This window comes from Aythya marila (genome assembly GCF_965140915.1).
Source record: "Aythya marila genome assembly, chromosome: 18".
In the NCBI taxonomy this organism is placed as follows: Eukaryota; Metazoa; Chordata; class Aves; order Anseriformes; family Anatidae; genus Aythya; species Aythya marila.
This window is the reverse complement of record NC_139059.1, coordinates 12,733,309-12,760,359: the sequence shown is the minus strand read 5'-3', so window position 1 is coordinate 12,760,359 and position 27,051 is coordinate 12,733,309. Positions and strand designations below refer to the sequence as shown.

General features: G+C 40.2%; 1 protein-coding gene across 1 annotated transcript in view; it reads right to left on the bottom strand.

Moving 5' to 3' along the window:
- The window catches only part of LOC309885067 (myosin-13-like), a gene marked incomplete at both ends in the record, with an annotated part of 38,565 nt that overhangs the window by 6,744 nt on the left and 4,770 nt on the right, over positions 1-27,051 (bottom strand). The window contains 27 exons of the mRNA XM_082774614.1: positions 41-349; positions 1,644-1,768; positions 2,583-2,748; positions 3,648-3,831; positions 4,453-4,649; positions 5,347-5,465; positions 5,885-6,011; positions 6,104-6,493; positions 8,169-8,259; positions 8,338-8,483; positions 9,130-9,306; positions 10,197-10,439; positions 12,144-12,399; positions 13,732-13,868; positions 14,715-14,838; positions 16,463-16,580; positions 19,294-19,381; positions 19,490-19,563; positions 20,935-21,244; positions 23,232-23,402; positions 23,478-23,627; positions 23,723-23,841; positions 24,236-24,374; positions 24,590-24,693; positions 24,781-24,879; positions 24,969-25,032; positions 25,131-25,223. Coding sequence (XP_082630740.1) covers positions 41-349; positions 1,644-1,768; positions 2,583-2,748; positions 3,648-3,831; positions 4,453-4,649; positions 5,347-5,465; positions 5,885-6,011; positions 6,104-6,493; positions 8,169-8,259; positions 8,338-8,483; positions 9,130-9,306; positions 10,197-10,439; positions 12,144-12,399; positions 13,732-13,868; positions 14,715-14,838; positions 16,463-16,580; positions 19,294-19,381; positions 19,490-19,563; positions 20,935-21,244; positions 23,232-23,402; positions 23,478-23,627; positions 23,723-23,841; positions 24,236-24,374; positions 24,590-24,693; positions 24,781-24,879; positions 24,969-25,032; positions 25,131-25,223 — 4,320 coding nt within the window. The remainder of the gene's footprint in view (positions 1-40; positions 350-1,643; positions 1,769-2,582; positions 2,749-3,647; positions 3,832-4,452; positions 4,650-5,346; positions 5,466-5,884; positions 6,012-6,103; positions 6,494-8,168; positions 8,260-8,337; positions 8,484-9,129; positions 9,307-10,196; positions 10,440-12,143; positions 12,400-13,731; positions 13,869-14,714; positions 14,839-16,462; positions 16,581-19,293; positions 19,382-19,489; positions 19,564-20,934; positions 21,245-23,231; positions 23,403-23,477; positions 23,628-23,722; positions 23,842-24,235; positions 24,375-24,589; positions 24,694-24,780; positions 24,880-24,968; positions 25,033-25,130; positions 25,224-27,051) is intronic.

Below are 27,051 nucleotides of genomic sequence, written 5' to 3'. Positions count from 1 at the left end.
GTCAAAGTCTTTATAGGACAGCTGCCCTTCTGATCTCTACCTGGAGTTGCCCTTGCATGCCTTTGATGTGCTTCCGTGTCTCTGCCACCTGACAGTTGGCATGGCTCAGCTGTATCTCCATGTCATTTAGATCTCCCTCCATCTTCTTTCTCAGCCTCAAAGCATCATTTCTGCTTCTAATCTCAGCATCCACTGCAGTTTGTATAGAATCTAATACCATCTGGTGATTCCTCTTCAGCTGTTGAATTTCCTCATCTTTCTCTGCATTCCTTCTATCAACATCTGACTTCACTTGGTTCAGCTCCAGCTGAACATGCAAGATTTTTACTTCTTCGTGTTCTAAAGAACCCTAAAAGTGTTGAAACAATATTATTTGTCTATGTAGTGTCTATTCTAGGAAACGCCCATGCAGAATTTTGACACTTCACAGTCAGTAACACAGACGTATTTGCATTACTGTGGACCTTCAGAAAAGGCCTAACTCTGCAAATGCAGACTGCTTTTCCCATACACAGGAATTATTATACCTTAGTGGGATAGTAATCAATAATTTAATAATAAGATTTCTTAGAACAGTGACTCCAATACCACAAATTCTGGGCACCGAGAGCTATGTTGACACTGCAGAGATAACAAAACATGTGAAAACATTAAATTTCCAGGAAAGCCAAGCCTCATACTGAGAAGAAGCTTGCTGTCATTTGTGTCTCAATGCTGAATTCTGTTTAGAGACTCTGCATGTAGTTCCTCCCAAGGTGCGAAGCCCCAGCAACTGTGGGAGCATTCCCCCCTTCCATACAGCCGTTTCCCTGTGATATTCATATCATCTAGCTTACAATGTTTGGGAATTAGAGTTTGAGGCTGGGTCTTTAGAACAAATGGACAGAAATAAGCGCATCCAGAGGATTAAGCATTTGATGTAGCCCTGGCATTCCTTTTTAGAATAGACCCTCCAGAGATACATAGTTCTCCTTCTTGTTTCTACAAAGAGCCTGTGGTGACTAATTCAGGATTAGACTGCTGACATTTAGATACAGAAATGGGACCAGATGGATTCTCATGGCCACTATAACTCTTGTTCCTACTGGTGTCCCATCTAGTGTGATCTCAAGATCAGAGATGTCAATTGTTTTTATTCCATTTTATTCTATCTAAGGAGAGCTATTGCGAAAATGAAATGAAGCTCTTCATGGAAGTGGACATCACAAAAGAGTAAAAAGTTGATACTATGTAAGTCCTGACTGAACTAAGCATAAAAATATTCCCCCACAAGAATGAAGCAGCAAGGGTAAAGGTTGTCCAGCAATACTATGAAATCTCCATCCTTGAAAATTACAAAAAACAATTAGAATAGGCTCTACGTAACGTAATGTATTTTGACTAGGGAACAAAAACCGTCAGAGTTTTGAAACAAATGACCTTTCTGTAGCCTTTCAGAGGAGCAAAATCAAACTGGTGGTGCAAAATGAGCTTAGTTTTAGCCTGGGACTGATTTATTTTGTGTGTGTGTGTGTGTGTGTGTGTGCGCAAGGTGGCACAACAAGCTATGCTACATTAGGAGAGGGGCAGCGTCTATGTTATTTGTTCTGCTTTCTCCATTTATGGTCTCTCCCAAAACAAGACCCCTTATTGAGGACACTTGCCTCTGCTTCTTCTAATGCTGCCTGAAGGTCACATTTTTCTTGTTCAGTTTGCTTCTTTGATTTCTCCAGTCCATGATTAGTTTTTCCAGCTTCAGCAATCTGTTCAGTAAGATCAGAAATTTCCTCTGTAACACAGAAAATACACAGAAAATAGCTCATCTTGTTGCCAATGGCACCTGCAATTGCTGTTTGACAGTGGGAGTGACAGAAGAGATAATGGTGTATTACAAAACGGCAGTGAGAGGAAATAACAGATCCTGTCTCATGTGCAGTATTTATTTCTGATTACCTGCTATTTCCAGTTCAATGTGCAAGTTTAAAAATGAGGGGGACCAACTGGAGGGAGCTCAGAGAGTAGTATCAGTTACCTCTGGATAGTGATATCATATCTCCAGAGACAGTTCTGTTTGATTCCCAAAATCCCAAATTCATTCCCAAATTCTCCCTCCCCAGGGATCACTAAACTTCACAAAACAGAATTGAATTCCTTTACACAATTAGTTAGCTGATTAAATGCCAATCTGTTGTGCCACATCTGCATGGTGCTCCAACCAGAAGGCAGACAACAGCCCACCAGGTCTTTTCTAACGGTAATGACTGAAGTGGTCTGAAAAACATGAGTATCTGTTTTCATCAACATTTCTGTCTGTTCGGTTAATGTGTTCCCTTTCCATCAAGGGGATTATGATGGTGTGAAGGAGGAGAAATATAATGATGGTGTTAGAAACCATGAGGAAGTAGGATATTATCATAAGCTGTACTCATGTGCTTGTAGGTGAGCTTGTGATGAGCTGAACAGGAAGGAAAGTCACCTAACCTTAGTTTTGTGGGAAAAGCATAAGAAACAAAAGCTTGGGAAGAGGCAGAGTTCTGGTACCCCAGAAACACAGAAGCATCTTAGCATGATGGATCCCAGCTGACAGAGATCTGAGAACTTACGCTGGAGGTTCTTATTCTCCCGTCTGACAGTCTCTGCCTGGTCAAGAATTTCTTCATAGGCATTCTTCATCCTGAATATCTCAGTGCTAAGGGAGCAAGACTCCTTCTGGGCAGCTTCCAGGTCAGCCTGACTCTCCTGGTACTTCTGCTTCCACTCAGCCACAACCTGGAGTGACAGAAACCATCAGAGCATAAGAATGGCCCGTTCTTCAACACTCCTGTCCCTGCACGTATATGTAACAAGAACATCAGAGGCATGTCGTTGGGTCACAAAATCTTCTTCATTGCACATTCACTGCCTGTGACAATCCATTCACTGGGATACATACTTTGTCTGTTTCAAGGGCAGCTACTTATATTATCCTCTTCAGACAATAGGAGTGTATGCCCCCAAGCTCACAGGTAGGTGTTTGGTTTCACAGCAACTTGGACACAATGTCGTTAGTCTGAATGAGGCTGTGTGAGCCTGTTTATTATTTCAGGACCCAGTGCTCTTGCACTCAGCTCACCAACAAAGATCGTGCTATTTTCTCCTATTGTCTTCTGCACAACCCTGCAGGCCATCTTTAGCTCATCTACCCATTTCAACCACATACACAGGGCTATGCAACATCACTTGGGCAAACAGTGTTGAGCCTTTTAGTAACTTTATTAAAGGCAGTGAAGGTTGGAACTGATTAAGGAGGTTGAAGCTATGCCTAATCTGAATAAAAGGCTGGAAGACTAGCACCAGCCAAAAGTAGGGGCTTGTTAGAATTTATATGAAAACTTTCAGTCTACTTGATCAAAGACTTGATACAGATCTTCCAATTCTCCCTTGTGAAAATGTCATGCTTTTTAAAACTATCAGAAATCTATGTTATTATATGATGTGGTTACCTTAGATTATTCACACTGTGACATTATTATTACTACATGTCCTGTTTGGTGCTCCTTACCCCCAGTTTTGCTTTGGATAAAATATAATTTATCTTATTGTGAGTGCAGAACTTTCATGCTTTCAGAATTTGGCCTGGCCTATCAGATTTTTATGATATTCGTATCTGGTAGGCTTTCTGAATGAACCTTGTCAAAATTCTTCTGCTTTTTATCAAATGCTGCACGGGCTGCGTTCAACCTCTCCATTTCAATCATGAGGTCATCCACTTCCCCCTGCAGCCTCTGCTTTGTCTTCTCCAGTGAAGCACACTTTGAATTGACAGCCTCAGTCTGCTCCTCTGAATCCTGCAGCCGCTGAGCAAGCTTCTTTCTGCAGGACAAGACAATCAGTACTGAGAGAAGGAAAATTCTGACATTCTGAGAAAATGGACAGGAAAGAAGTGTGGCATAGGAGAAAGAAGAAGAGAGAGCAGCATACAAAGCTGTGATAGTGTGATCAGATAACATCAATAGGAGCCTAGGATAACAAAGAATGCTTGGAGTGGTGTGTAGGCTGGAAGAATACACAGAGGAGATATGGACATGTGAGTGATCATAACTTGGAAGGGGGACTCCCTAGAAATCTGGGAGAGAGGTGAAATATGAGATGGAACCAGTGAAGAAACAAGAGTATCCAAGGGGTAGCCTACACCAATGTGGAGAGGAACCAGAAACACACTTTCAGTATCATCAGTGTCAAGAGTGCAATTTTTCAACTACTATGTTTAACTCTATAGTTAATACACTGGAATTGTCCATTCTGTAGAAACTTTAACAAACCTCCACCTCTCCTCCTTTAAACCTTTACTCCCTCCCTTTTTCAGTCCCAACACATTACAAAGTACATTGCTCTGCATATTCCCACTACAAACATATTCTGGTTTCCTCCAGTTCCTTCTCACATTTTTACATAAATATCCTTCTACTTGTTCAAGATCATCCCTCCACATACTTTGCTTCTTCCAGCTCTTCCATGCGCTGAATAGCATCTGTCTCATATTTGGTTCTCCACTGGGCCACTTCGCTGTTGGCTTTGGACAGGGCACGCTGCAGCTCACCCTTGGCTTCCTGCTCCTCCTCATATTGTTCCCGGAGCAAGTCACAGTTGTGGCGAGCAGACTGCGAGGCGTGGGCTAGGGCATTCTTGGCCTGTGTAGTTAGAATGATACAAATTGTCAGAACACTAACCGTTTGTGACTGGACATTTTTACTACATTTTGATAAAAAAACAAAAAAAAAACAAACTCCACATCTCACAGCCTATGTACAGCAGTTGCTAGAGTAACTGGAGGAGAAAAGTGAATAGCATTTGGAACTCTGTATTTCAGACTCGACATTGTTCATCAGGATCAGTTCTTTTTGCCCAATTTGTCTGGGATACTGCCTCTTAAACACATCAGCATGAAGTGCTTCAGGCAAAGATGCAATAAATTCAGCAACAGGAAATGTGTGAATAATTGCTCCAGAAGATGTTTTCCTGTAAGCTTTTTAGGTAGAATTTAGTGTTTATCTGAAGGTGGAAGAGACTTTAAACTGTATTGCCATTCCTAGTCCTGGGTACTCCTGGTACTACCTGGGTACTCCACTACTGTCTTTTTTTCACTGCTGCTGTACCCTTTGCCTGAATGATTTCCTGTAGGAGTAAGGTATGTACACAGAGCTATTTTTATTCACTTCCTTCATGTTTTTGAACTTCAGAAAGAATGGCAAGAAGGGCTTAAACTGTCTTATTTAATTTCTATGTCACTTCTGTGTATTATATTCCAAGGCAAAGCTCAAAAGTTTCACTGTTCTAATGTCTCTGCCTTCATTTTACAGTTTTCTGTGCCAAATTAAAACAACTCACCTTATTTTCTTCCTCTAGTTGCCTCTTCAGCTCTTCTGTCTGCTGTGTGAAAGACTGTTTGCTTCTAGTCAACTGAGAAATCAATGAGTCCTTCTCCTCTAGTTGCTGCGTTAGTTCATCTAATGAGAAAACACTTTTTTTTTTAGACGGAAAAATATGAACAGACAGACATAAAAAATTCATATGAATGAGAAAAGAGATTACATGGAAAAAGATTACAAAATACAATGTGGTACAAAGAAGGGAGAGTAACAATTTAATTTCCACCAGGTAGGAAAAAGCTATCAAAGATGAACACTATGCTAGCATCAAAAGAAAGGGGATGAGCTGACTGCAAAAACCGCACACTGGTTTTGGTTCTTTTGGGTTATCTTTGTTTCTTTGGGTGGAGTATCCATGACGGCCACAAGGAGGAAATTCTACAGTCTGAGTTTTGCTCAGATCACTCAGTGATGAACATATAAGAAAATACACAGGCATTCAGGCAACATATTTAAGTGCTTGGCACAGGACAATTATATTTTGTCTAGGGACACACCATTCTTAGTCTGTAGACATGTTTTCTCTGTGTTCAGGTCATTAATTAGCCGCATATGTTCATCATCTTTGATTCTGACTTCACTGAACTGGTCTTCAAGAGCTCTGCACATCTTTTCCAAATTGCTCTGTTAAGAAATAGAAAGCACATCTGTCAGCTCATCCCGTTGTTCAGAAGAACAATAATAGCGATGAGAAATGTTTTTTCCTATGCAGCAACCTTGGCTTTGGAGACAGACTCCATGTTACTGGCCAAGTCATCTATCTCCATCTTCAGCTCACTCTTCTCCTTCTCCAGCTTCTGCTTGACTTGTTGCAGGTTGTCGATCTGCTCCCCAAGCTCAGCTGTGCTGTCTGCGTGCTTCTTCCGCAGGGCGGCAGCTGTGGCTTCGTGCTGCAGCGTGGCCTCTTCGAGGTCGCGGCGCATCTTCTGAAATTCTGCCTCACGCTTCTTGTTCATCTCAATCTGAGCTGCTGTAGCTCCTCCTGCTTCTTCTAGGCGATCGCTGATTTCTTCCAGCTCCCTGGAAAGTTCAGCTCGCTGCTTTTCAGTCTTTGCATAGACTGCACGTTCAGCTTCAACTTCCTCCTCCAATTCCTCGATTCGAGCCTATGAAAATTAATTGGTTAAATGAAGATTTCTGAATAGAAGTACTTGAAATTACCTTTAAGGAACAAAGAACATACATTCACTTCCATTTATATCAGCATAGATAGTGAAACACCACTAGAAATTTCACTGAACTGTGTCCTAGGACTTAAAATACTCAGTTTTGGAGCAGCAGTGAATGTAAAATCTGATACTTCATTTTATGTTGTATTTTAGAATGGATTCATTATGTAATGACAGACGTAGTACTGTACTTTTCTAAAGGCATGAGGGATGTGCCACTGACAAATATAAAATAATATGAGTTTCTTATAAATTTGCAGAAGGTCAGGCAGGCCATCTCCAGCAGCAAACAAGATGGAAGGAACCTTGGGATGATCAACCATGGGATAATGTCACTTAAGGGAGTTGTCTTCCTGTGTCTCCATTTGGAAGGTGATTTCTGCCCCGATGATGAGAAAATATCAGTCTTTTGTTTTCTCTGAAAGGTAATTCTCAGTAGCTTCACTACTGTTACAAGTCAGCATTGGATCCATTTTTGAAGTCTGCCACAAGGTTCACTTAAGTGATTTCTTATATAGTCAGCTATGAGTATAGACCAGAGCCTCTTTAAAAGTGCCCTGAGATTGGAATAGCACCCATGTTCATTGTTTTATTCATGTGTAGATAAATATTTTTGTAGAACAGTCTAAGAAAACATAAATTCTTAATTGATTATCAAATATTAATTCTAATGAACCTTGTGGTAGTTTTAGTTTGCTGGGCAGCCAATTTCCACCACAACTGCTCTCTCACTCTCCCTCCTCAAAGGGAAAGGGGAAAAAATATGATGAGAACGGCTCAAGGGTTGAGATAAGGACAGGGAGATCACTCAACAGTAATTGTCACAAGCAAAACAGACTCAACATAGGGAGATTAATGAAATTTATTACCTTTTACTAACAAGCTAGAGCAGTGAGAAACTAAAAACAAACTACGAACACCTTTCCCCCATCCATCCTCTTCCACCTCCTTCCTTCTAAGAGGCACAGTGAAATAGGTGTTGTGCTCAGTCCTTAATGCTTCATCTCCACCACTCCTCAGTCACTCTGACCCTGCTCCATGTGGGGTCCCTCCCACACGATGCCCTCCTTCACATACTGATCCTGTGGGGCTGCCCACAGGCTGCAGCTCTTCAAGAACTGCTCCCATACGGACCATATGACTCCGTACCATGGCGTACATACCCCAGGAGCAAACTGCTCCAGCAGGGGTCCCCCAAGGGCAATAGCTCCCCTCAGGCCCGCTGCTCCTGCATGGGCGTCTCTTCACAGGCGGCAGCTCTGGCTCGGGGCCTGCTCCTGCAGGGGCTCTCTATAGGCTACAGACTCCTTCAGGGCAGATCCACCTGTTCCACTATGGGCTGCAGCGTGGAGATCTTATTTTCCCTTTCTTAAATATGTTCTCCCAGAGGCACAACCAATATTGCTTAATCACTCAGTTCTGGGCAGTGGCAGGTCCCTTTTGTAGCCAGCTGAAACTGGCCTTTATCTAATATGGGGCAGCTTCTGAACTCTTCTCACCTGAACTCTTCTCAGGCCACCCCTGCAGCCCCCTGCTACCAAAACCTTGCCATGTAAACCCAATACAAAGCTGTACTCAGCTACTAAAAATATCAATATCCCTTAGACTTTACCTGAAGCTCCTTGATTTTCTTTTGCAGCTGAGAACTTCGAGCCTGCTCATCCTCAATTTTACTTTGCAGCTGGTTAATTTCAAAATCTTTTCTGTTAAAGAACAAAAATGCAAATTCAATATGGTGAAGATAAAATATGAATTCTAGAATTCAAATGTCAGTGCAATACTTTTTTAGCCTGTCATCCATCTGTTTCCTATCATTTTCCAGATCCATGATGGAAACCTGAGACATTTTCAGATCCCCTTCCAGTTTTCTCTTTGCTCTTTCAAGGTCCATTTTCAATTTCTTCTCTTGTTCCAGAGACCCTTCAAGCTAAAACACATAAGACATAGTTTGAAACACATAAAACATACCTCAGTGGTAAATATTCCTGATTTAAAAATCTTAACTTAAATTGAATATTGAAAACTACAGAAAACAATCGTACTGTAAATGCTTCTCATCTCTACTTTTGATACGCTCACTACAGAGTCAGGTTTTCTCTTCAGATATTAATCTGGCCACAACTTGGCCATTCACAGTTGAAATGAAAGTTTTTGAAAAATACCCAAATTATTTTTTTTCAGTTAGTGCAGTTCTTAGCATGCAGACTGCAAAACATCGACAAATTCCCAGTGTCTGCAGTGTCATGGTGTATATACATAAATTTTATAAGTTCACAGCAAGCTTCAGAATGTCACAGATACACTGCTGTAGCTAATTGGTTAAAATGGGGCACAAAGGCCTACAATGCTGGAATATCCACTGATAAACATAGATTAAACAGGCAAGGAAATATGGAAGAAACACTGGATTCCACAATACCCTCTCAACTACCCATGAGTTATTAAGTGAAATTACTAGAGCTGGCTTGGCTGCTTTAGATATTGTTTACATACCTAGCTGCAGATTTCTACCCTCTCCTAATCTGTCAGAGCATCCACCTACAAAACTCTTTTTTTTTTTTTTTTTTTCTTACAACATCTACTTGCTGCTCCAGTTTGGTCTTTGTTTTGGTGAGTGTGCTGACTTTGTCTTCCTCAGCTTGCAGGTCATCCAGTGTCTGCTGGTGTACCTCCTGTAAGGCCTTTTTCTCCTTGGTGAGTTTGGAAATATTTTCATCCAGAGCTGTCATCTCTTCAGTTAGATTCTTTACCTGTTAGGCAGCAAGCATCCATACTATGAGGGGGTGCCATGGGAAATAGACTAAGAAGGAGCAGTGAGTGTAGCCTTGCAAAATATTGTATGGGTTACGTCAAAGTGCTCTCCACTAAGGTATATACTATTAATGATGGGAGTAACCAGCATCATGGCTGGCACACCTGTCTGACCCTGCAATGGTAAGAATTCCTGCTTGAGTTGGTCTTGACTACCAGTTCTATCCTGCTAGTTTTAGTAGTGGAATGTGTGCTAGATTTTCACAGCCTCTGCAAGCTTTACTTTATTGGGATTTACTAAAGGCCTCTGGGTTGTTCCTGCACAAAAAATGCATTTCCTAAATACGATACATTTCCTAGGCACACAGATGTAATTTCTCAGAAAATGAGGCTTATTAAGTTATTACGAAACACAGTAAGTGAGTGAACAGCTGTGTGGTGTTTAGCTGCCGGCCAGGTTAAACCACAACAAATATAAGAAAACATTTGGCATCTGCAAGATCAGTTCTCTTTGATGCACATGAGAAAGGCTCAAAATAGCCATTTTGTACTGAGCGACCCACAAGCATACTAGTTCTCCATCCACAAGAGACACAAATATACTGGCTCCTTATGTGTAAAAATAGTGGAAGATAGAAGTTCTCCATCAAACACCTTAACACCTAAAAAAAGTTAACTCATTTGAACTGCAACAGGAAAATAATAATATTTTTTTTTCCTAAGAGGAAGTTATAATTTTAGCAAAATCTTTTATGCCACAGGCACTTAGGTGTTACCTTTCCTATACTTTGGGAACATATCACTTCCATTCAAACCACTTAGGAAATTCTGTAACTTGCCACAGAACTGAAAACATTCTGGGGAAGAATAATTTCATGATCCCTGTCACCTTATTCTCTGTTGCATGCTTGTCCTTTTCCATTCTGGCCAGAGTCTGTTCAAGATCATCAATATCTTTCTTCAGCTCAGAGCACTCATCCTCAAGTTTCCTCTTCTTTGCTGTCAGTTCAGCGTTCATCTCCTCTTCATCCTCCATTCTTTCACTAAGTTCTTTAATTTTAGCTTCCAGCTGAATTTTACTTTTGATGAGACCTTCACATCTCTCTTCAGCATCAGCTAGATTTTCACTATCCTGTTAGAACATATTGGAGGCATGTTATATTTTCATAAAAATTATGAAAGGTAACATGTTGCTCAAACACCACCTCCAGGAAATGAATTGTATAAGTCAGGGCAAAAGTTCACATGCAAACCACAGTAATGCACAAGATCTAATCATGGGGAGATTGAACTGCTTTGTCATGGCTTAGGAAAGTGGAGCATAATCCCACAACAGAGACACTTCCTTTCATCTGGTCAGATATTTTGACTGTAATAACACGCCATAAAAACTGATCGGTTTGTGTCATAACAAGGAGCCTATTGTATCAGCAACATAAATAGGTGGGTCAGCAAACTGGATGTCATGGAAGCGTGAGCTTAGATGTGGATTTATAAAACACAGTATTTCATAGTCATCTTTCAGAGTGTTGGGGATGATTCTGTCTGTAATAAGCTCTTCCAATTAATGACACAAGTCTGATAGTCTCTCTCCCAACTTCTGCCACTTAATTCACATGATGCTTCCTTGCTCCCATCATTCTCTAAACTCTCATCAGCCAAGACAGGCTCAGGCTCATGGCTAAACAGGATTGCTCAACCTAAATTTTAGCCTGCAACTTATCTATCATTTTGAGCAACATGACTGACAGATAAAATGTTACCCAAATTAATGCTACTGTGAGGTATTCTAGGCAGAATACCAGAAAAGGTATATGTTGCTTCCCATAAGAGTTGTGGCCAAAAGACATCACTGCAGTAACGTAGTATGTTGTGTATAATTCTCTCTCAGATTCCTACTGAAACTCATGGGGCACTGAAAATAATGGTTATCAAGTGTGCATTTTCTGATAACAAACATGGACAAGATGGCTCTTGAGGAACCCTTCAAGCAGAGTTGATTGAAATTCACACAGCAATGGGACTTAAAGAGCAGACAGGAAGGGCTGTTCTAGTGATGAAACAGTAAGAAACTGTGATTCAAGAAAGAACCAGACAACACTCTGAGGGCAACGATCATACCTTAGGACTTCTTTTATGCCCATAAATTTGAAACTATTGAATGCTTCAAATGGTATCCTAACGTTGAAGTTAGTTAGCTAAATATGGTCTTCTTGCCTTTTTTGGATTACCATACATGAAGTGAAGCCTGAAATGCTTATAGACTAGGTTGGCTCTGGAGGACAGGGCATTAAGTACCAAAAAGGGTACAAAGAAACTCAGAAAAATATGTTAAACTGAAGTGCTGAAGGAGGATTCGGGTAAGGAATCTTGTTTTCAACATGCATGGTTACATCCTTGGGGCCTAAAACAATACAGGACTGTCCAAAGAAGGCTGGTTTGGGAGCACATAGAATCAAGTGACAGGTCCACTTGCACCAGACTGCCCTTGGCCACAGAGAATCTTTATTATATTTCAACACCTTCTTGCCTTGTGCAATTTCAGTCTCTGCTCAGCACTGTTGTAGCTGAAAAGCATGTCTTTGTTCCACAGTTTCAGTCCTGTCTCTGACAGGAAAGCAGCCCCATCCCTGGCTCCACATTTTAGTGGTCAGTAAATGAGGAAATAATCTGTATTTAATCCAGATTTGGAGACCACAGGTAGTGCACATTGTATATAGAGTGTAACATCTAAAGCACTGAAAAATCTGGCCCTGTTACCTGTCTGTTTATGTAGGACAACAGAAAAGAGAATTGAAGAGGCAGTAGGGTGAATCTGAAAATGGAGGCTACTCACAGACTGAACCTGCAGCTGCAGGTCATTTTTCTCTTGCAACAGGGACACCATTTTCTCCTCCAGCTCCTTCCTCTTTGCCTCAGACTTTGCAAGCTCTTCCTTGGTTTTTTCAAACTCTTCCTTCATATTTGCCATCTCCTTCTCAGATTCTACGGTCTTCAACATGGGCTTCATCTTGAAGTACAGCTTCATCCAGGGCCAGTGCTTGACATTCATGAATGCTCTAACATTGCATTGGATGATGTAAATGGATTCTCTGAAAACACATGAAAACACATGATATAGATTATCAGACTAGTGAGACTTGTGTTAGAAACAGACTCTGGTTATTGGTCACACAGCATCAGCATTCTGCTCAGGGAAGTTTTGTGTGAAACTTTTTATCTCACCTTGCTCCTTTCTATTAAAAGTCATTTCTAGGCCCTGGATTGCTGCATGACTAGTTCAGTAGCATGAACAATAGCTATGTATGGACATGGAAAGAAATACTTAAAAACAGACAAACTTCTCTGGAATGTTGCCTGGAAATCTCTGAGACTTTCCCAAATCTCAAAGAAAGTGCAAGTGCTCTGGTAAAGACCAGAATGAAAACTAATTTCCATGAACTATTGCTGTTGCGATTATAAATATGGGAGTTACTGTAAATCGTGGAAGCAGTATCTTGATGCTTTTGGGTCACAAAAAATAGCAACTATAGAAATTATTAAGACAGAACATGAAAACAAAAATTAAATCTTTTTTATGGTATTGAACGCCAAAGGATTTTCGTTTATGCCCATAGTTCAAGGGGACCTTCAACAGTTCATTGTAGAGAAATCCAATAAGAGTTATTGAATTCTTAGAAACTATGCCTGGGTCAGGAAGTCGCTGAACTAAATATATGCTGTAGAATATTATAGATAAAAGCAACTGGTTAGCAAAGAGCTTCCTAGTGATCCTAGCTTTCCCTAAAGCTTTCACTTGTCAACAATGTTTGAGACAGTTTGCTTGGCTGCTGCCATCCCTACATTCCAAATGTTGCATGACTCATTCCACCTTAAAGGGACAGAATAGAATTTGGAAGGGTATGTGGGAAGGTCAAAAGTATAGAATATTATATACAGTATAGAGAAAAGTATTCTCTGTACAAGCTAGAATTCTTCATCTTAGATGATGAAGTCATGAAAGAAAATTGAAGAGAAGGAGAGCAGAATGTGATTTTGTTCCTTTCCTTACACTACTGGATTAATGAGATTCAATAAAATTATCAGACAGCACAAGCCAAACAGCCTACTGAACAAATGGAAAGGTTTGTCTGTCTCCATCACAGGGAGAGGTTGAAAATGGTTCTAAAAGTTAGTGCATTCCTGGAGGAAAGGTTCACTGTTAAATATTAAATATCATGGTCCAGATGCACAGTCCAATTGCTAAACAGCCATTGCAAGGATTTGGAAGGCTATAACAAGGAAAGTATTAGTTTCTGCTTTTTCTGTTTCCCCTGGTCTTTCTAAGGGTCTTCACTGGGGACAGATTTTTTCCCGAGAGAGGGTAGTGCATTGCCAGACTTTTGGTCTGTCACAATAAGTTACTTAGTGTGTCCTTGTATTACCTTCTTTCATTCATCTTTTTAAATTCAGTTCTCATGAGGTACCCTCTGCACATAGCTTGTGTATGAGTGATGAGGCTCACAAGCTTCTCATCTCTCATCTCTTCTAGGAGTCCTAAGAGACCCGCTTTGAAGAACACCTAAAACATAAAAGAGGTTTGAATAGTTTGAGGGCTAGGCAGATACACAACCATTGGAAGCTGATGCAGTATAGTTTAAAGAAGTTTTGGAAGAACACCTGCAGAGTAAACATTGAACAGCTAGAGAAATTTGGGGTTCATATCCTCAGTGTTTCTGTGATTGATGACAAGTCACGTTATATGTGAACTAATCACACTATTGCAATGTTATTTGAGGCACACTCTAGAGTAGGTTGTGGAAGATCTAGCTCATCAATAGTTATTAAAACAGAGTTAACTTGCAACTTAGTATGATATCTTATCCCGTCGCTTCACTGTATCCTTCTGTGTCTTAGTGGTCAGGCTCTGTAAACTGACATACAGATGGCTTGAGAGCCATACACAATGACGTCCATATAATAGTATATACAGTTGGGTTTGTGTCCAGAGATAGTACTGCTTTGATTGTGTTGGTCAGAGAATCAGTGTACCACCTAATGCTGCTTTGGATATGGAAGAGAGACAAGTGTGTACCTAAATCCCCTGAAAAGTCTGTCTTCCTAAACTTATCTTAGCTTGCCTAATGTGCACTGATGTCAGGGAGTTCATCTGGCAGGAGAAAGGGGCAGCACTAGTTCTAGTTACAGCCATGCAGGGTCATTCTGGTAGCATGGTGTTGCCTGGACTGACAGGCCTATCCTAACACATACCCCAAGAACCAGACAAGTTTTGTGTGCTCCTTCTTGCTTGTACTGTACTTTGTTTCCTAGTCATCATGAAGGCTGATTTGATCTGGAAGAAATTCTTTAAACAAATGGTATTTTTTTTTTGCCACTGATTGTACCCACTCTTCCACAAGGACTTTACCTTGGTATGGCCAAATCTGTATAGGTTGTGGTCCACATCAATAGAGGAAAGAAGCTTTTCTGAAGCACTTTTGCTGTCAGTGAATTGGCCTTCTGGAATGGCTGAGGCATTAAGAATCTTGTACCTGTGGTAAGACAAGTTGCAAGGCACTGGTTGCAAACAGTGTGAGGAGAATAGGAGTCATCATATATCATAAGATAATGTGATTGGAAACTGAGCTGTCTGAAAGCAGCTGAATATGCTATCTGAAATTTAGACAGTCTTGGCTGAACAGAACATGATGACAAGAGGATATGTCTGCTTTTCAAAGGAATCTGCTGGCTGTGTAACAACATAGTATGCTGTTACATACAAAATTAATGTGCATACTTAACAGTGTTTGCAGGTCCAGGAATTAGGAAGAACATAGTGAGAACATGTCAACCTTCTCTTCCCATCTTGTTTCATTGACCAGAAAAAGGCTATTTAAATTAAAGTAGAAGGTAAATTAAAACTGCTGACAAAAAAAATCTATATTCCAAAAGGAATACAGATCTTGCAGAAGTCACTGTCTGTATAAATTTTAACAATGAAGCCTTGAGTTTGTGCTAAAAATGGCACAATATTATTTTTTAGCTAACAGAAGTCTTAGTGTTTTGTAAGGTAGCTTAATGATTAAGGTAATCCTGTGTCATGGACAGGATCACCTCACTCTTCTAAAGTGTTTTCCTCAGATACAGGAATGAGGACGGGTGACTGCACTCTGGCGCACTTCTTGTTCTCAAGTATATCTTGAAAGAAAATATATAAAATCAAGATAGTGGAAGTGGCACAAGAACTTTATTCTGTATTTTAGGCTTCTGTTGTAGTTCTTCTTAAACTTTGGCATGTTTCTTTTGTACTGTATAGCACTTTTTGGTTCTGGACCATGGCCATTATGGAGAGATCCCTTCACCTTGTCACTTCAAATTATGATTTGACAGTTGAGACCAGCTAATGCCATAGTGAATTAAACAGCAGGTTGCAGCACATATTCAGAGAGGTCCTGCATCCTAGACTGCATTTACTCAAAGTCTGAATACTCTTGTCGCAAAAAGATTAAAAAATAATATTGATTTCTTGGGAAAGGGGAAGGAAGGGAAGGGGAAGGAAGGGAAACAGAGGGGAGAAACAGACAGGCTATGCCCTCTTGAGGGGAAGAGCTTTTTACACCAGGTCAGCATGTAAGATGCTACTGATACATTTATTAATAATAACAACCAATTCAGATTCAGCACTTTATAGTAATTGAACTCACTTGAGCCAGTTTCATTATCTCAATTTTAAAGAAGAGAAAGCAAGACACAGGATGCAGGCAACTGACCGAGCACCAACAAAGCCTTGGAGTTGGGAATGCTTAGGTACCGCACTCTAAGGAGACTGTGCTGACATTTATTATTCTTGTATTGTTTTGTAAGCCTATAGGAGACTTACAAAGAGCAATCTATTATGCCATTTAATTCATTGCCCTAAAAACATTTTGCATCTTTTTGAATCACCAGGCAATGACTACAGTTCAGAAACAATATGGGTTCTGATGAATCAACAAATCTCTGATCAAAGAGGGAGAAGACTGGAGAGACCTAAGACAGTATTTATGATGACATTCCCTCAAATTCCACTGCAGTAGTCTGTTTCAGAGGATGTGTCTCCATGATATCACCAGATTTTTCACCTGAGTTTTGGGTTTACTGAATCCTTAAATTAACAGACAATAATTGAAGACCTACCGTTGCTTAAAGTCTGCATAAAGGATTCTGCTTGGAAACCCCTTCCTGCAAATTCGGATGCCTTCTAGAACCCCATTGCACCGCAGCTGATGCATCACCAAGTAATGGTCCATTTCACCTTAAACAAGATACATACATCATGACTGTTTTTATTTTTTAATTTTATCCCCCCCCCCCCCCCTCCAGGAGTCTCCATATTTACTAGCATGACAGTGCAACTTCTCCTTTTGCTAAAATTCAATCAGTTCTTGGTTAAGGATGAAGGAAATGAAGACAGAACATGTTTTCAATTCATAGAAGTGAAAAATATCATCACTCACTGGATGCATGTAGAAGTGGCACAATGTAGAATGTAATACAATCTGTATAATCAGCTCTTCATGTTATGTAAGATTTTACCTTGGATTTTCTGTAGAAGTATTGACTATACTTAACCTTGATTAGATTTGATAGATAGATTCCTACACAGTAGAGGATAAGGAAGATGCTTAAAGTTTTTATCAATCCTTTTAACTGCCTGTAAAGGACAGCTGGAATAATAAATTGGAATAATTATCCTTCTTCTATAACATCTATCAGGTATAACAATTGTGAGGAATGTTTTAACAATTCGTGTCCATAAAGAACAATTCTGTTTGAATCCTGTCTGCCTCTGGGCCCTGCACTGGCAATTTAATTCTTGAACCACAGATGCAGTGTGTCCCAGTCTCTCCCTCATTCTAGTCAATTTATCACTTCTTAAATTTATGAACCTGTTTGCTTTTGTTATTCCGGACTTCTATTTCTAACACTGCTATAGATGTGTCTGTGAATGGCTGGGGAAGAATGTTTTAATTACTCGTGTGTCTGGGAGTTTCAGAACAACTGATAACAACTAGTGACTGTTATGGGATACTATGTGGATCTTTGGTATCTGGTTAGGGGGGGCCAAGAGATAAAGAGGAAGGAGAAAGAAGCTGAAGGGCGGCTAGGAGACAAGACTTGAAGAAGATGTTCCGTAAACTTGGTATGGTGCCCAGTAAGTACAAAGGTGGAGAGGAAGACTACGAGCCTTCAGCATGAAAGACCCCTAGAGACCCCCAGAAGAGACCCCAGAGGAGACTGCGCATGCTCCAGTAGGAGGGACTGCACCCCGGAAGCTAATTTTAATAATCTATTTTTTTTAGAAGTAGTAATGAATATGTATTAGTCTAGGAGCATAAAAATCAGCTGCTTGATGTAACTGGTGTGCGTCCTGGTGGAGCGGAGACTCCCGGTGCACCCAGCGCTGTTTGCTTACCTCTATTCCTTTATATTCTTTCAATAAATCCTATTTTTTTATTTAATCCTAATTTGAATCCTGAGCCATTTATAACACAATCAACTATATTCCTTAATCTTATTCAAAGTATTGCAAACAAAGTACAATTGAATAAAATAGTCTTGGAATCACTTCGTCATGAAGAAATTTCTCAGCTCCTAGAGGCATTAATTAATGCAGAATGGTACATATTGCTAACCCTTACCTTTTCAGTGTAATTAATAAAGGTGTACCCAAAGAAATGGTTAGAAAAATCAAGCATAAGCAGCCTAAAAACAACTAAAATCAGAAAATGACCAGTTTCTCTTCACTTTACAATCCTTAATTTTGTTCACACATTACTACTTTTCTTTTTCTTAGAAGGCAAAAGTCTAATTTCCTCTGAGTCATCTCTGAATATTAAAATGACAGTCATATTTGGCAAAATCATTCATTCATGTATATTTCAGTAGATTTCCTTAATTCCCTTACATCTTCTATTCCTGTCAAGATCCCAGTGGGATTCCTCTCTCTTCACTTTATGGATATGAAGTGTGGGACATTCCATATGGGCTTCATTTATAGTCAGTGGAGTGAAGCAGAAGCATTTTTTTCTAGGATGTGATTCATCTCATCCTAAGACATATAAAAGCAGCCAAATGAGTCATACCTTAAAATGCCAGCTTCTCTCCATTGAATATATAAATTTAGATGAATAGCTGAAATCTGAGTGTCGTACATATGTGTGCTGCTGAAACCATGCTTGTGGTCTTCAGGGTTATACAAAGAGACATAAACAAGAAAGGTAAGAAATGCTTTGAAATTCTGGAGCAGATTAAATAGGTGCTAAGTTCCTGTTTCCTTGTATTCTTATTATATCCATTACAACTTATTATTCCACCAGTATCAAACCTCCTATAGATTAGACTCCTAAAACCCACACAAGCAACTCTCCCCAGGTACTTAACGGCCACATGAAATACCCCCCAAACTTGACTGTTCTTTGAGACTAAACTCTGCGTGAGTTAAATATTTAATTCAATAAATGAACAAAAATAATTTTATATCAAAATGCTCATCAGGTGCAAAGAGTACCCAGCAGCCTATACAGGGAATTCTACAAAGGATGCATGATTCCTTTGTCAGTCCTCCAGCTCAGTGAATCAGTTTCTAACACGAAATATTTTGAGTTGTTAAATTGTCTTGAACTGAACCCAACAGTATTGAATGACATAGTGGTCCTTAAAAATATGCATTTATTAGAAATTTGCTACTGTTGTTACTTGTGATATGCAATTTCATCAGCTCTAATACATGCCATCTTTATCATCAGCTCTGTACACACATTAAGCAAAGATGAGTAAGTGTGGTGGACCATATAATGCTCAAAATTTTACAGTCATGAAAAAATACAAGAAGGCTTACTTGAGCACTGTTCCATAGGCCACCCCCCACAGGAATTTTACATGCATGGGGAGCTGTTCTAGAAGAAGTTGGTATGGAAGCTTAGCAGCACAATTCTGGTCAGTTTAGTGTATAATAACAGACTTACCAGGTGTCTTGGTCTCATTAGGAATCAAGCAACGCACAAAGTGAGGATGGGTGCTTCTCAGGTTAGTCATCAGCTTGTTTAGATTTTCCTGTGAATAGAACAAAACATGGGGTTTGAACTCTGAGCTACAAAGCTTTTGCATTTTTATTCAGATGTCGAAGAGCTGTGGCTCAGTTTTAAGAGGAAATTCACATACCCTGAACACAGCAGACACTGTCTGGAAAGAGCCCCCCTTCTTCTTAGCACCTTTCTTGCCACCACTACTATCACCTTGGAAGAAATACATAAGAGCTGAATGGTTAGAGTAGGCAGTGTGTTATGGACTAATATAAACATTATATTTTGATGTGAAAGTGATTCAGCGCTGCATGGGAGTTTTATGTGAACTGCTGCCAGCTGGTTATATATTAATCAGTGTTTGGTATATTTTGGTCTCAGATGCACAACTTAAGTTGCGTCATAATGTGATGTGGCTGTGGTAGTATGTAACACTACGGTCTGACATAAACTCCATAGCAGTTTACTGTGTACCACTGGAAATTGGTTTTACTTGAAGATATACTCTCAAATTATTTTTATTTTGTTGTAATGTGGTGAAAGGCCACATGAATGGTTCAGCGGTGGACATTTGTTCATGAGTGCAGTGAAGCCTTTAGGAAAAATTTGTTCTAATGTTCCAGTTGAAGAATAGGGACCTATTCTGAGTTACGGCATACCCAAGGCAATAAATGAAATACAGCCTCATGAATACAAACCCAAAAAGCTCAGTACCTTTTCAGAATTGCTGTATTGTTGAAGTCATTTAAATGGAGAATTAAATGGAGTCTTCTCTTCTCACCTTCCTTGTATTGATGATACTAGTAAGGACCACAACTGCTTCATCCCCACTGTTTTCTAGGAGTATGTGGTACCCTCTTGAGCCTCAAACCCAGCTGCCCACATGCCTGTTGACATGTTACTCTATACTAACACTTCTTTATGCCTAGCATCCGAGTTTCCTTTTTTTTTTTTTTTTGTGGCAATCTGTATGGCTATTTTTGGTAAAACAGACCCATTGACTGTCTTACTTGACAGCCTTAAGTCACAAAAAAAGGCAAGAGGTTGAACTGCTCTCTGATGCCCTTAAAGAACTTCTAAATTAATTTGTCTCTCTCTCTCTCTCTTTTTTTTTTTTTCCCCTGTTGCACCAGGACTGCTCAGCTGGATATGAAATAGTTCTGTGATCTCCTTGAAGATGTAAGGCTGTGAACCTCTCCATTACTTTTAGCTCTTCCTGTTCACCTAAAGAAATAAAACTCTGTCTCCTAAGGCTATAAAGTGCTTACATTTTGCACATACATGTATATTTGGCACCTGTCTGGATGATGGCTGACCATGCATATGATTCACAACTCAGTAAGCCAGGAAACATCCAACTCCTATCATTTTGTTTTGAACTTGCTGAGCATTGCTTCTGTGCACCACACCACATAAACATGGTGCTTTCTGCAGTTATTCATGATGGTATCTCAGTTTGGCATACCTGTGCATGTGAATAGGATGAGATTAGGGATGATGAGAGGCTAGAGAATACAACAAGGAGGAGACATAGACTTAATTTTTTTTCTTGCCTTATCAATCATCACTGAAAAACGCACTTACTTGTTTCTGCACCAGCATAGTTAGAGTAAAGGAAGGACAGGAGCTTCGAAGATGATTTCTGGTACAGCCCAACAACAGTTTCATTCAGGGGATCCTTGTTCTTGTCAAGCCAGCCAGAGATGTTGTAGTCCACTGTGCCAGCATAGTGCACCAGGGAGAAGTGGGCCTCAGCCTTGCCTTTGGCAGACTTGGGCTTCTGGAAGTTGTTGGACTTGCCCAGATGCTGGTCATAGAGCTTGTTCTTGAAAGAGGTGTCAGTTGCCTTGGGGAACATGCACTCCTCTTCCAGGATGGAGAAGATGCCCATGGGCTGGGAGAAATATGAATATATGAAGAAAGAAAGTGTCAGGGACAGAGAAAGTAAATAAAATTTCACTTTGCATGTGTTTTGTAGTTTGTTACAGTGACTGTAATTTCTACTGCACAGGTTCTTAATACATCACTAGTTACTATAATAATCACACATACTATAATTAGACTTTGCTGCTCAAGCCACTACTATGAAAACGGCAACTTGGCAGTAGAGTTTAAACACATCTTTGAGTGAGAGGCTTGTGATGCACATTATATTCAACAGCTTCAATCATCTTTGCCCTAAACTCTTTGGAATGTAAACCAGTGAAATCAAAATAGGAATTCAGAAGACAGGTTTCAGTGCCCTGTTCATGGGACTGATGATATTTTGTAGTTCTGTTACAAGTCATCAATTGCCAATTGCCAATGTTGAACTTAGTTTGATGGCTTCTCAGGAATGTGAATAGATAATATCTAACAAGTCCTGTGCGGTCTCCAATGGATGTGCATGATGAATTAGATTTTCTTCATCTTATATGGGGGAAAAATGGCAGCAATCTGGTGCTTTAGAATACCCTCTGACTTCTAATTTGTCACAGAATGTATTTTAAAATTGAAATACTTCAATACAGAGGCATATACTTAGCTACATGAGGGCCTTCATCTGAGCTACATTAGGAATCTTCTGATAGTGCAGATATTTCCTCTAATTTTGCTGAAGACACTGATCTGACTTGCACTTCATTGGCCTAGATAGTATTCTAGGAGTTCCTTCTTTTAATGTACCTACTATATATAATATGGTAAGACTCTATCTATCTAGTGACGTTCTCAGATCAGATGCTTACATCTGATGTCAGCTAGATAGCTGCCAAAGCTAGAATTAGGGATCCTACAGAACATCAGCAAACACAGGAATTGGGTGTTGGGAAGGAATACCAAATTTTGAATTAAACTTTTGCCCACTAGGTGTGCCTGCTGTATGAGGACTCTGGGGTTAGGATTAATTTTGCCCAGCTGTAGGTGTCTCTAAAATAGAATGTAGATCTGAGATAGATGTCTGTATTGTTCTAGAATCAGTGGAAGCATTATGCAGACATTTCACAGTATCAATAACAGGATGTATTTTATGAGATGAATTGCATCCTAGAAGCATCATCTTCTTTCCTGCTGTTCCAAAAGTGACTACAGTGCTAGATTAATGCAGGTGATGTAATTCCTCTGTCTCTAACCACTCTACATTTCATAGACATGAGGCACAAAATATGTGGACACTGAGCAGTAAGTGTGGATTTTGAGTGTTAAGTATAGCAATAGACACCAGCTGTGAATGATAGTGTTGTTTGTAGATGCTACTGTGTGGTGAGAACAGTGGGAGGTTATCAAGAAATGTGAAGCTTTTATGTGCAAATACATCATCCATGGGTATGAATATTAAGTTGTGAATGCGCTCATGAGATAGCTGAATGGGCACCAGGCTGGGAATAGGTACTTGTATTCTCCTGAGAAGGAAGATATTTGGGTGTGTGTACAGTAGATTTGCACATAATATTTAAGTGCTGTGCACAAGTAACCACTGGACACTTACTCCTAATGCTGTAGTTGGGGGTTAATTCACATTAAGACCACCAGCGCAGTGGCAGTGGGCAGTGACAAAGGAGCCAGAAAGAAGAAGATTGCTACAACCAGGAACTCTGAATTCTGTCAACTACTACAAGGACTAAGACTTGAAGTTTAACCTTACTGTCTACTGTTGAAAGCAAAATTAACATTGTGCTTCTCTCCCTTCCATCGCAGCCATGTTGTCCAGATTTTTTTTTTTTTTTTTTTTTTTTGTGGAGAGGCAGTGTACCTCTCCAAAATGTCAAAATGTTTGATTTTATAAACTGCTTCTTCTGATGGGAGAATCATTCAACAGTAATTATTCAATTTATAAAGAACATAAGGACTAAAATAAATTACCAGGAAATAAATGTGCTTTTCTAAAATTAGATTTCCTCTACCTTTTCAATGAGTTCAATGCAGGCAGCCAGGTCCATTCCAAAGTCAATGAACTCCCAGTCAATTCCTTCCTTTTTGTACTCCTCCTGCTCCAGCACAAACATGTGGTGGTTGAAGAACTGCTGTAGTTTCTCATTGGTGAAATTGATGCACAGCTGCTCCAGGCTGTTGAACTGCAAATTCAAATATAATAACGCCAGTTAGTTTGGAAAAATAATCAATTGGCAAACATACTAACTGTAACTCACATCAAAAATCTCAAAGCCAGCAATATCCAGGACACCAATGAAATGTTGTCTGGGCTGCTTTGTATCCAGTTGCTGGTTGATTCGAGTAACCATCCACAAAAACATCTTCTCATAGACTGATTTAGCCAGAGCCCCCACTGAATTGTATACCTGTAAGAAACAGCCACAGCAGTAAAGAAAGTTAGATTAGCATTAGTTGAAATAATTGTCTGAACAAAATGAAAACCAACCAGCTCTCTAGATACCTGTTGGACATTTTGTCCTTTAGTCACGTATTCATTCCCAACTTTCACCCTGGGATAGCATAAAGCCTTGAGCAAATCAGCAGAATTCAGACCCATCAGGTAGCCAGCTTTGTCAGCCACTAGGAAGAGATACAGCAAAGGAGTTCAACATAGACAAAGATGTCATAGTCCTCTAGAATATTTCTGTTACAAGGAGCCTACTTCAGACACTACTCAGATACTCAGATGTGCCTGTTGTCAAGGGAAGCTTGTCTCAGCTGCACCACACTCCTGTGTTTCATGCCTAGGGAGCTGTAGCAGTGCTTCATCTATGTGTTTCATCTAGTGCTTCATCTATCAGTTTCCACGTGGTGCATAAATTAAATCAGTGACTTTGTGGCACTTGCACAAGTTCGTAAAATTTACTTTCTAGAAGGGCAGAAACAGTCTTGAACTGATGGGCACTTTATTGGATGAGGTTCCTCTCTTGCCTCCTAGTGCAGTTCACAAATGAAGTCTGCAGTCAACCCCTACCTTCTGTGCTGTCTGGCTCTGCCTGCTCCTCCCGCTGCTTCTGCTTGAACTTCATGTTCCCGTAGTGCATGACAGCCCCTGTTAGCTTGTATATCCCCACCTTCTCATCAGGGCTGAAGCCCAGGATGTCCACGGCACTCTCCAGAGGGAATAGACAAGTTGCGAAAGGTCAGAAAAACACAAGTTGGGGCTTCTGCTTCTGCCTGCATGCCTGCCCAGCGCCAAGTGCGTGCAATAGCGGCTGGGAGTGGCCGCGGCTGCTGCAGAATGACAGAGGCCACCTCTGCACCCAGAGCAGAACCTGGCTCTGACAAGGAGTGCCATTGCCATACTCATATCCATTGCCATACTCACATCCGTTGCCAGCAGCTCCTCACTGTCATCAATGCTGGCAACAGTGATTTCTCCTTGGCTCACGTAGGCAAAGTCGTAGGGATTGGTTGAGATAAGGAGGAGATCTGCAAGCATACAGTGCACCTTTGATGGTACGGGGAAAAAGTGCAAAGAGAACGCACTGAACCAAACCCAGAAATGCTGGCACTCACCAATGAGCTCTGGCTTCTTATTGGACATTAGCTGGTAAAAAATATGATAGCTCCTTTCACTGGGTAGCTGGAAAGTCACTCTGGATTTCTCCAAAAGATCTAAGAAAAAGAGAGATGCCACTGGTCTCCTGGGAAACTTGAGATCACAAATGCACAAATTCTGCATGTGCTGACTAGCTCCAACTCACAGGTTTCGATATCTGCAGAGGCCAGCTTGCCATTTTTTCCAAAGTGAATACGGATGAATTTTCCCTGTTGAGTAGTAGAGATCAAACAGTTGGTTAGAGCGATCAATGAACGAGACATATATAGCAGAAATCTGAATTCCAACAAAAAAGAAGTGAACTCACAAAACGTGAGGAATTATCATTCCTGACAGTCTTAGCATTTCCAAAGGCCTCCAGCAGTGGGTTGGCCTGGATGATCTGATCCTCCAGGGTTCCCTAGTTACATGGAAAAAAAGGTTCTTAGCAAACCTCACTGCTATTTAATAACAAATATGGAAAAGGATACATCACAAACAGGTCATTATTACATCTCACACATGATTTTAACTTTTAGTTAGCAAATGTTTTAAGCACTCATCAGCCATCACTAAGGAATTGGTTTCACAGGGAAGAGTGCTGAAAAACTGATTTGTACTTCATTTTCTTTTTGTCCATGCTATCATATATCGTATATAATATACAGGGTAATTTCGGTGGAGCTCAGAATGTTTGAAATCTGTATGAGAGAGGCACTTCTGCATTCCCATTCACTGCTCACAAAGGCTATAACAGCTAAAGAAAACGTGAAAAATCTGGGATTCTTTTCTTAAGGTTACTCAAGCACAAGACAGAGGGAGTGGTACAGCCTCAAAGCTGAAAGTAGGAAGCACCTAAAAAGGGATAATGTAAAGTTTTGCAGTTATGTTCAAACAACCAGTAACCTTTCAGAATGCAGAAAAAAATCTCCAGAGATGCTTTGAAAAGACAAGTAGGACATGGGTGAAGCGTGATACTCAAATGCCAAATGTAAAACAGTACAAAGCAAAAACCAAAAATAAGTACCTCTTGGATGCTGTGATGGTTGTTCCTCCCCCCCCCCCCCATTTTTTCTTTTCTTTTTGTACATGGCTACAGTAGAAAAGAAGATCATCAAGCAAACATACAGTTTCAATTCTGCATTGTATCACTCCTGTTAACTGAAAAAAAAATGGGAGGAAAGAAGCTTCCATGATATTATGTCTCTTCTGTGCAAGGCAGTGTCACAGAGTGCTGTTTTGAAATCACAGGGCAAAGCTTTTCTCAAGGCACCTACCGAACTCATGATTGATCCTTAAGTAGTTAGGAAATAATTGTTTGCAGGGATGGTTTCCAATACAGAGCAGGAGAACAAAGAACGAGGGGGAAAAAAAAAAAAAAAAAAAAGGCAGTTTTTATTCACATGAAAGATCAGTGGCAGAGCTCAAGTTGCTGCATACTACTTAGTGTACAATGGTGCGTGCAGCCTTCAAGACCTTGCAGTGGAGAGGCAGCGCCATGCCCAATACGGTCTGAAGGTGGCGCAAAGGATTTAAGTTAGTTTGAACACGAAGCTACACCTTGCAGAACTAAGGCCACGCAGTAGCATAACTCTCTCTCTAAATATACACACATATTTTTAATAAAAAAAATCTCGAATATATAGACTAATGTCCTCTCACATACAGCTTCCTAAATAAACTTCCTCCTTTTAGAGACATTTGTGTCAGTGCTGCTGACTTCACCACAAAACAAAACAACAAAAAACACAAACAAAAAAACTCTGTTGCACAGCTGTGAGTCATGAACAGACAAGAGTGCACGGTGAATGGAGAACAGCATAGAATATCTGGCAATTCTTTACACAAATTCAATCTGGAGTACAGTCTGGGTTACAAATTGCTTGAACTGAGAAAGCAGTCTTGGGAAATGTTACATACTTCCCTTATTTTATGCTCTTACCTGGCATCTGATTTCAGTCTATGCCTGAGATGGGATGTTGGGAGAGACATAATTTAATGGTGTTTTATTTTGTGGTTTTATGAAGAGAAAGATACTTCTTAGAGATTGTGAACACCAAAGAAATAGAGTATTCTGTGAATAAACTCAAGAAGAGACCAGAACAGCTTGTTGCCCATCTGAGAACCTGGTGAGTTTTCTTATATCAAATACAGCCAGTACAGCTGTCTCAATGTTTTTGTGAGATCAGTCCCAGCATAGTGAGCAGCTGGTGAAAATTGAACCCAAGTTATACAGAAATGGTGCTAAT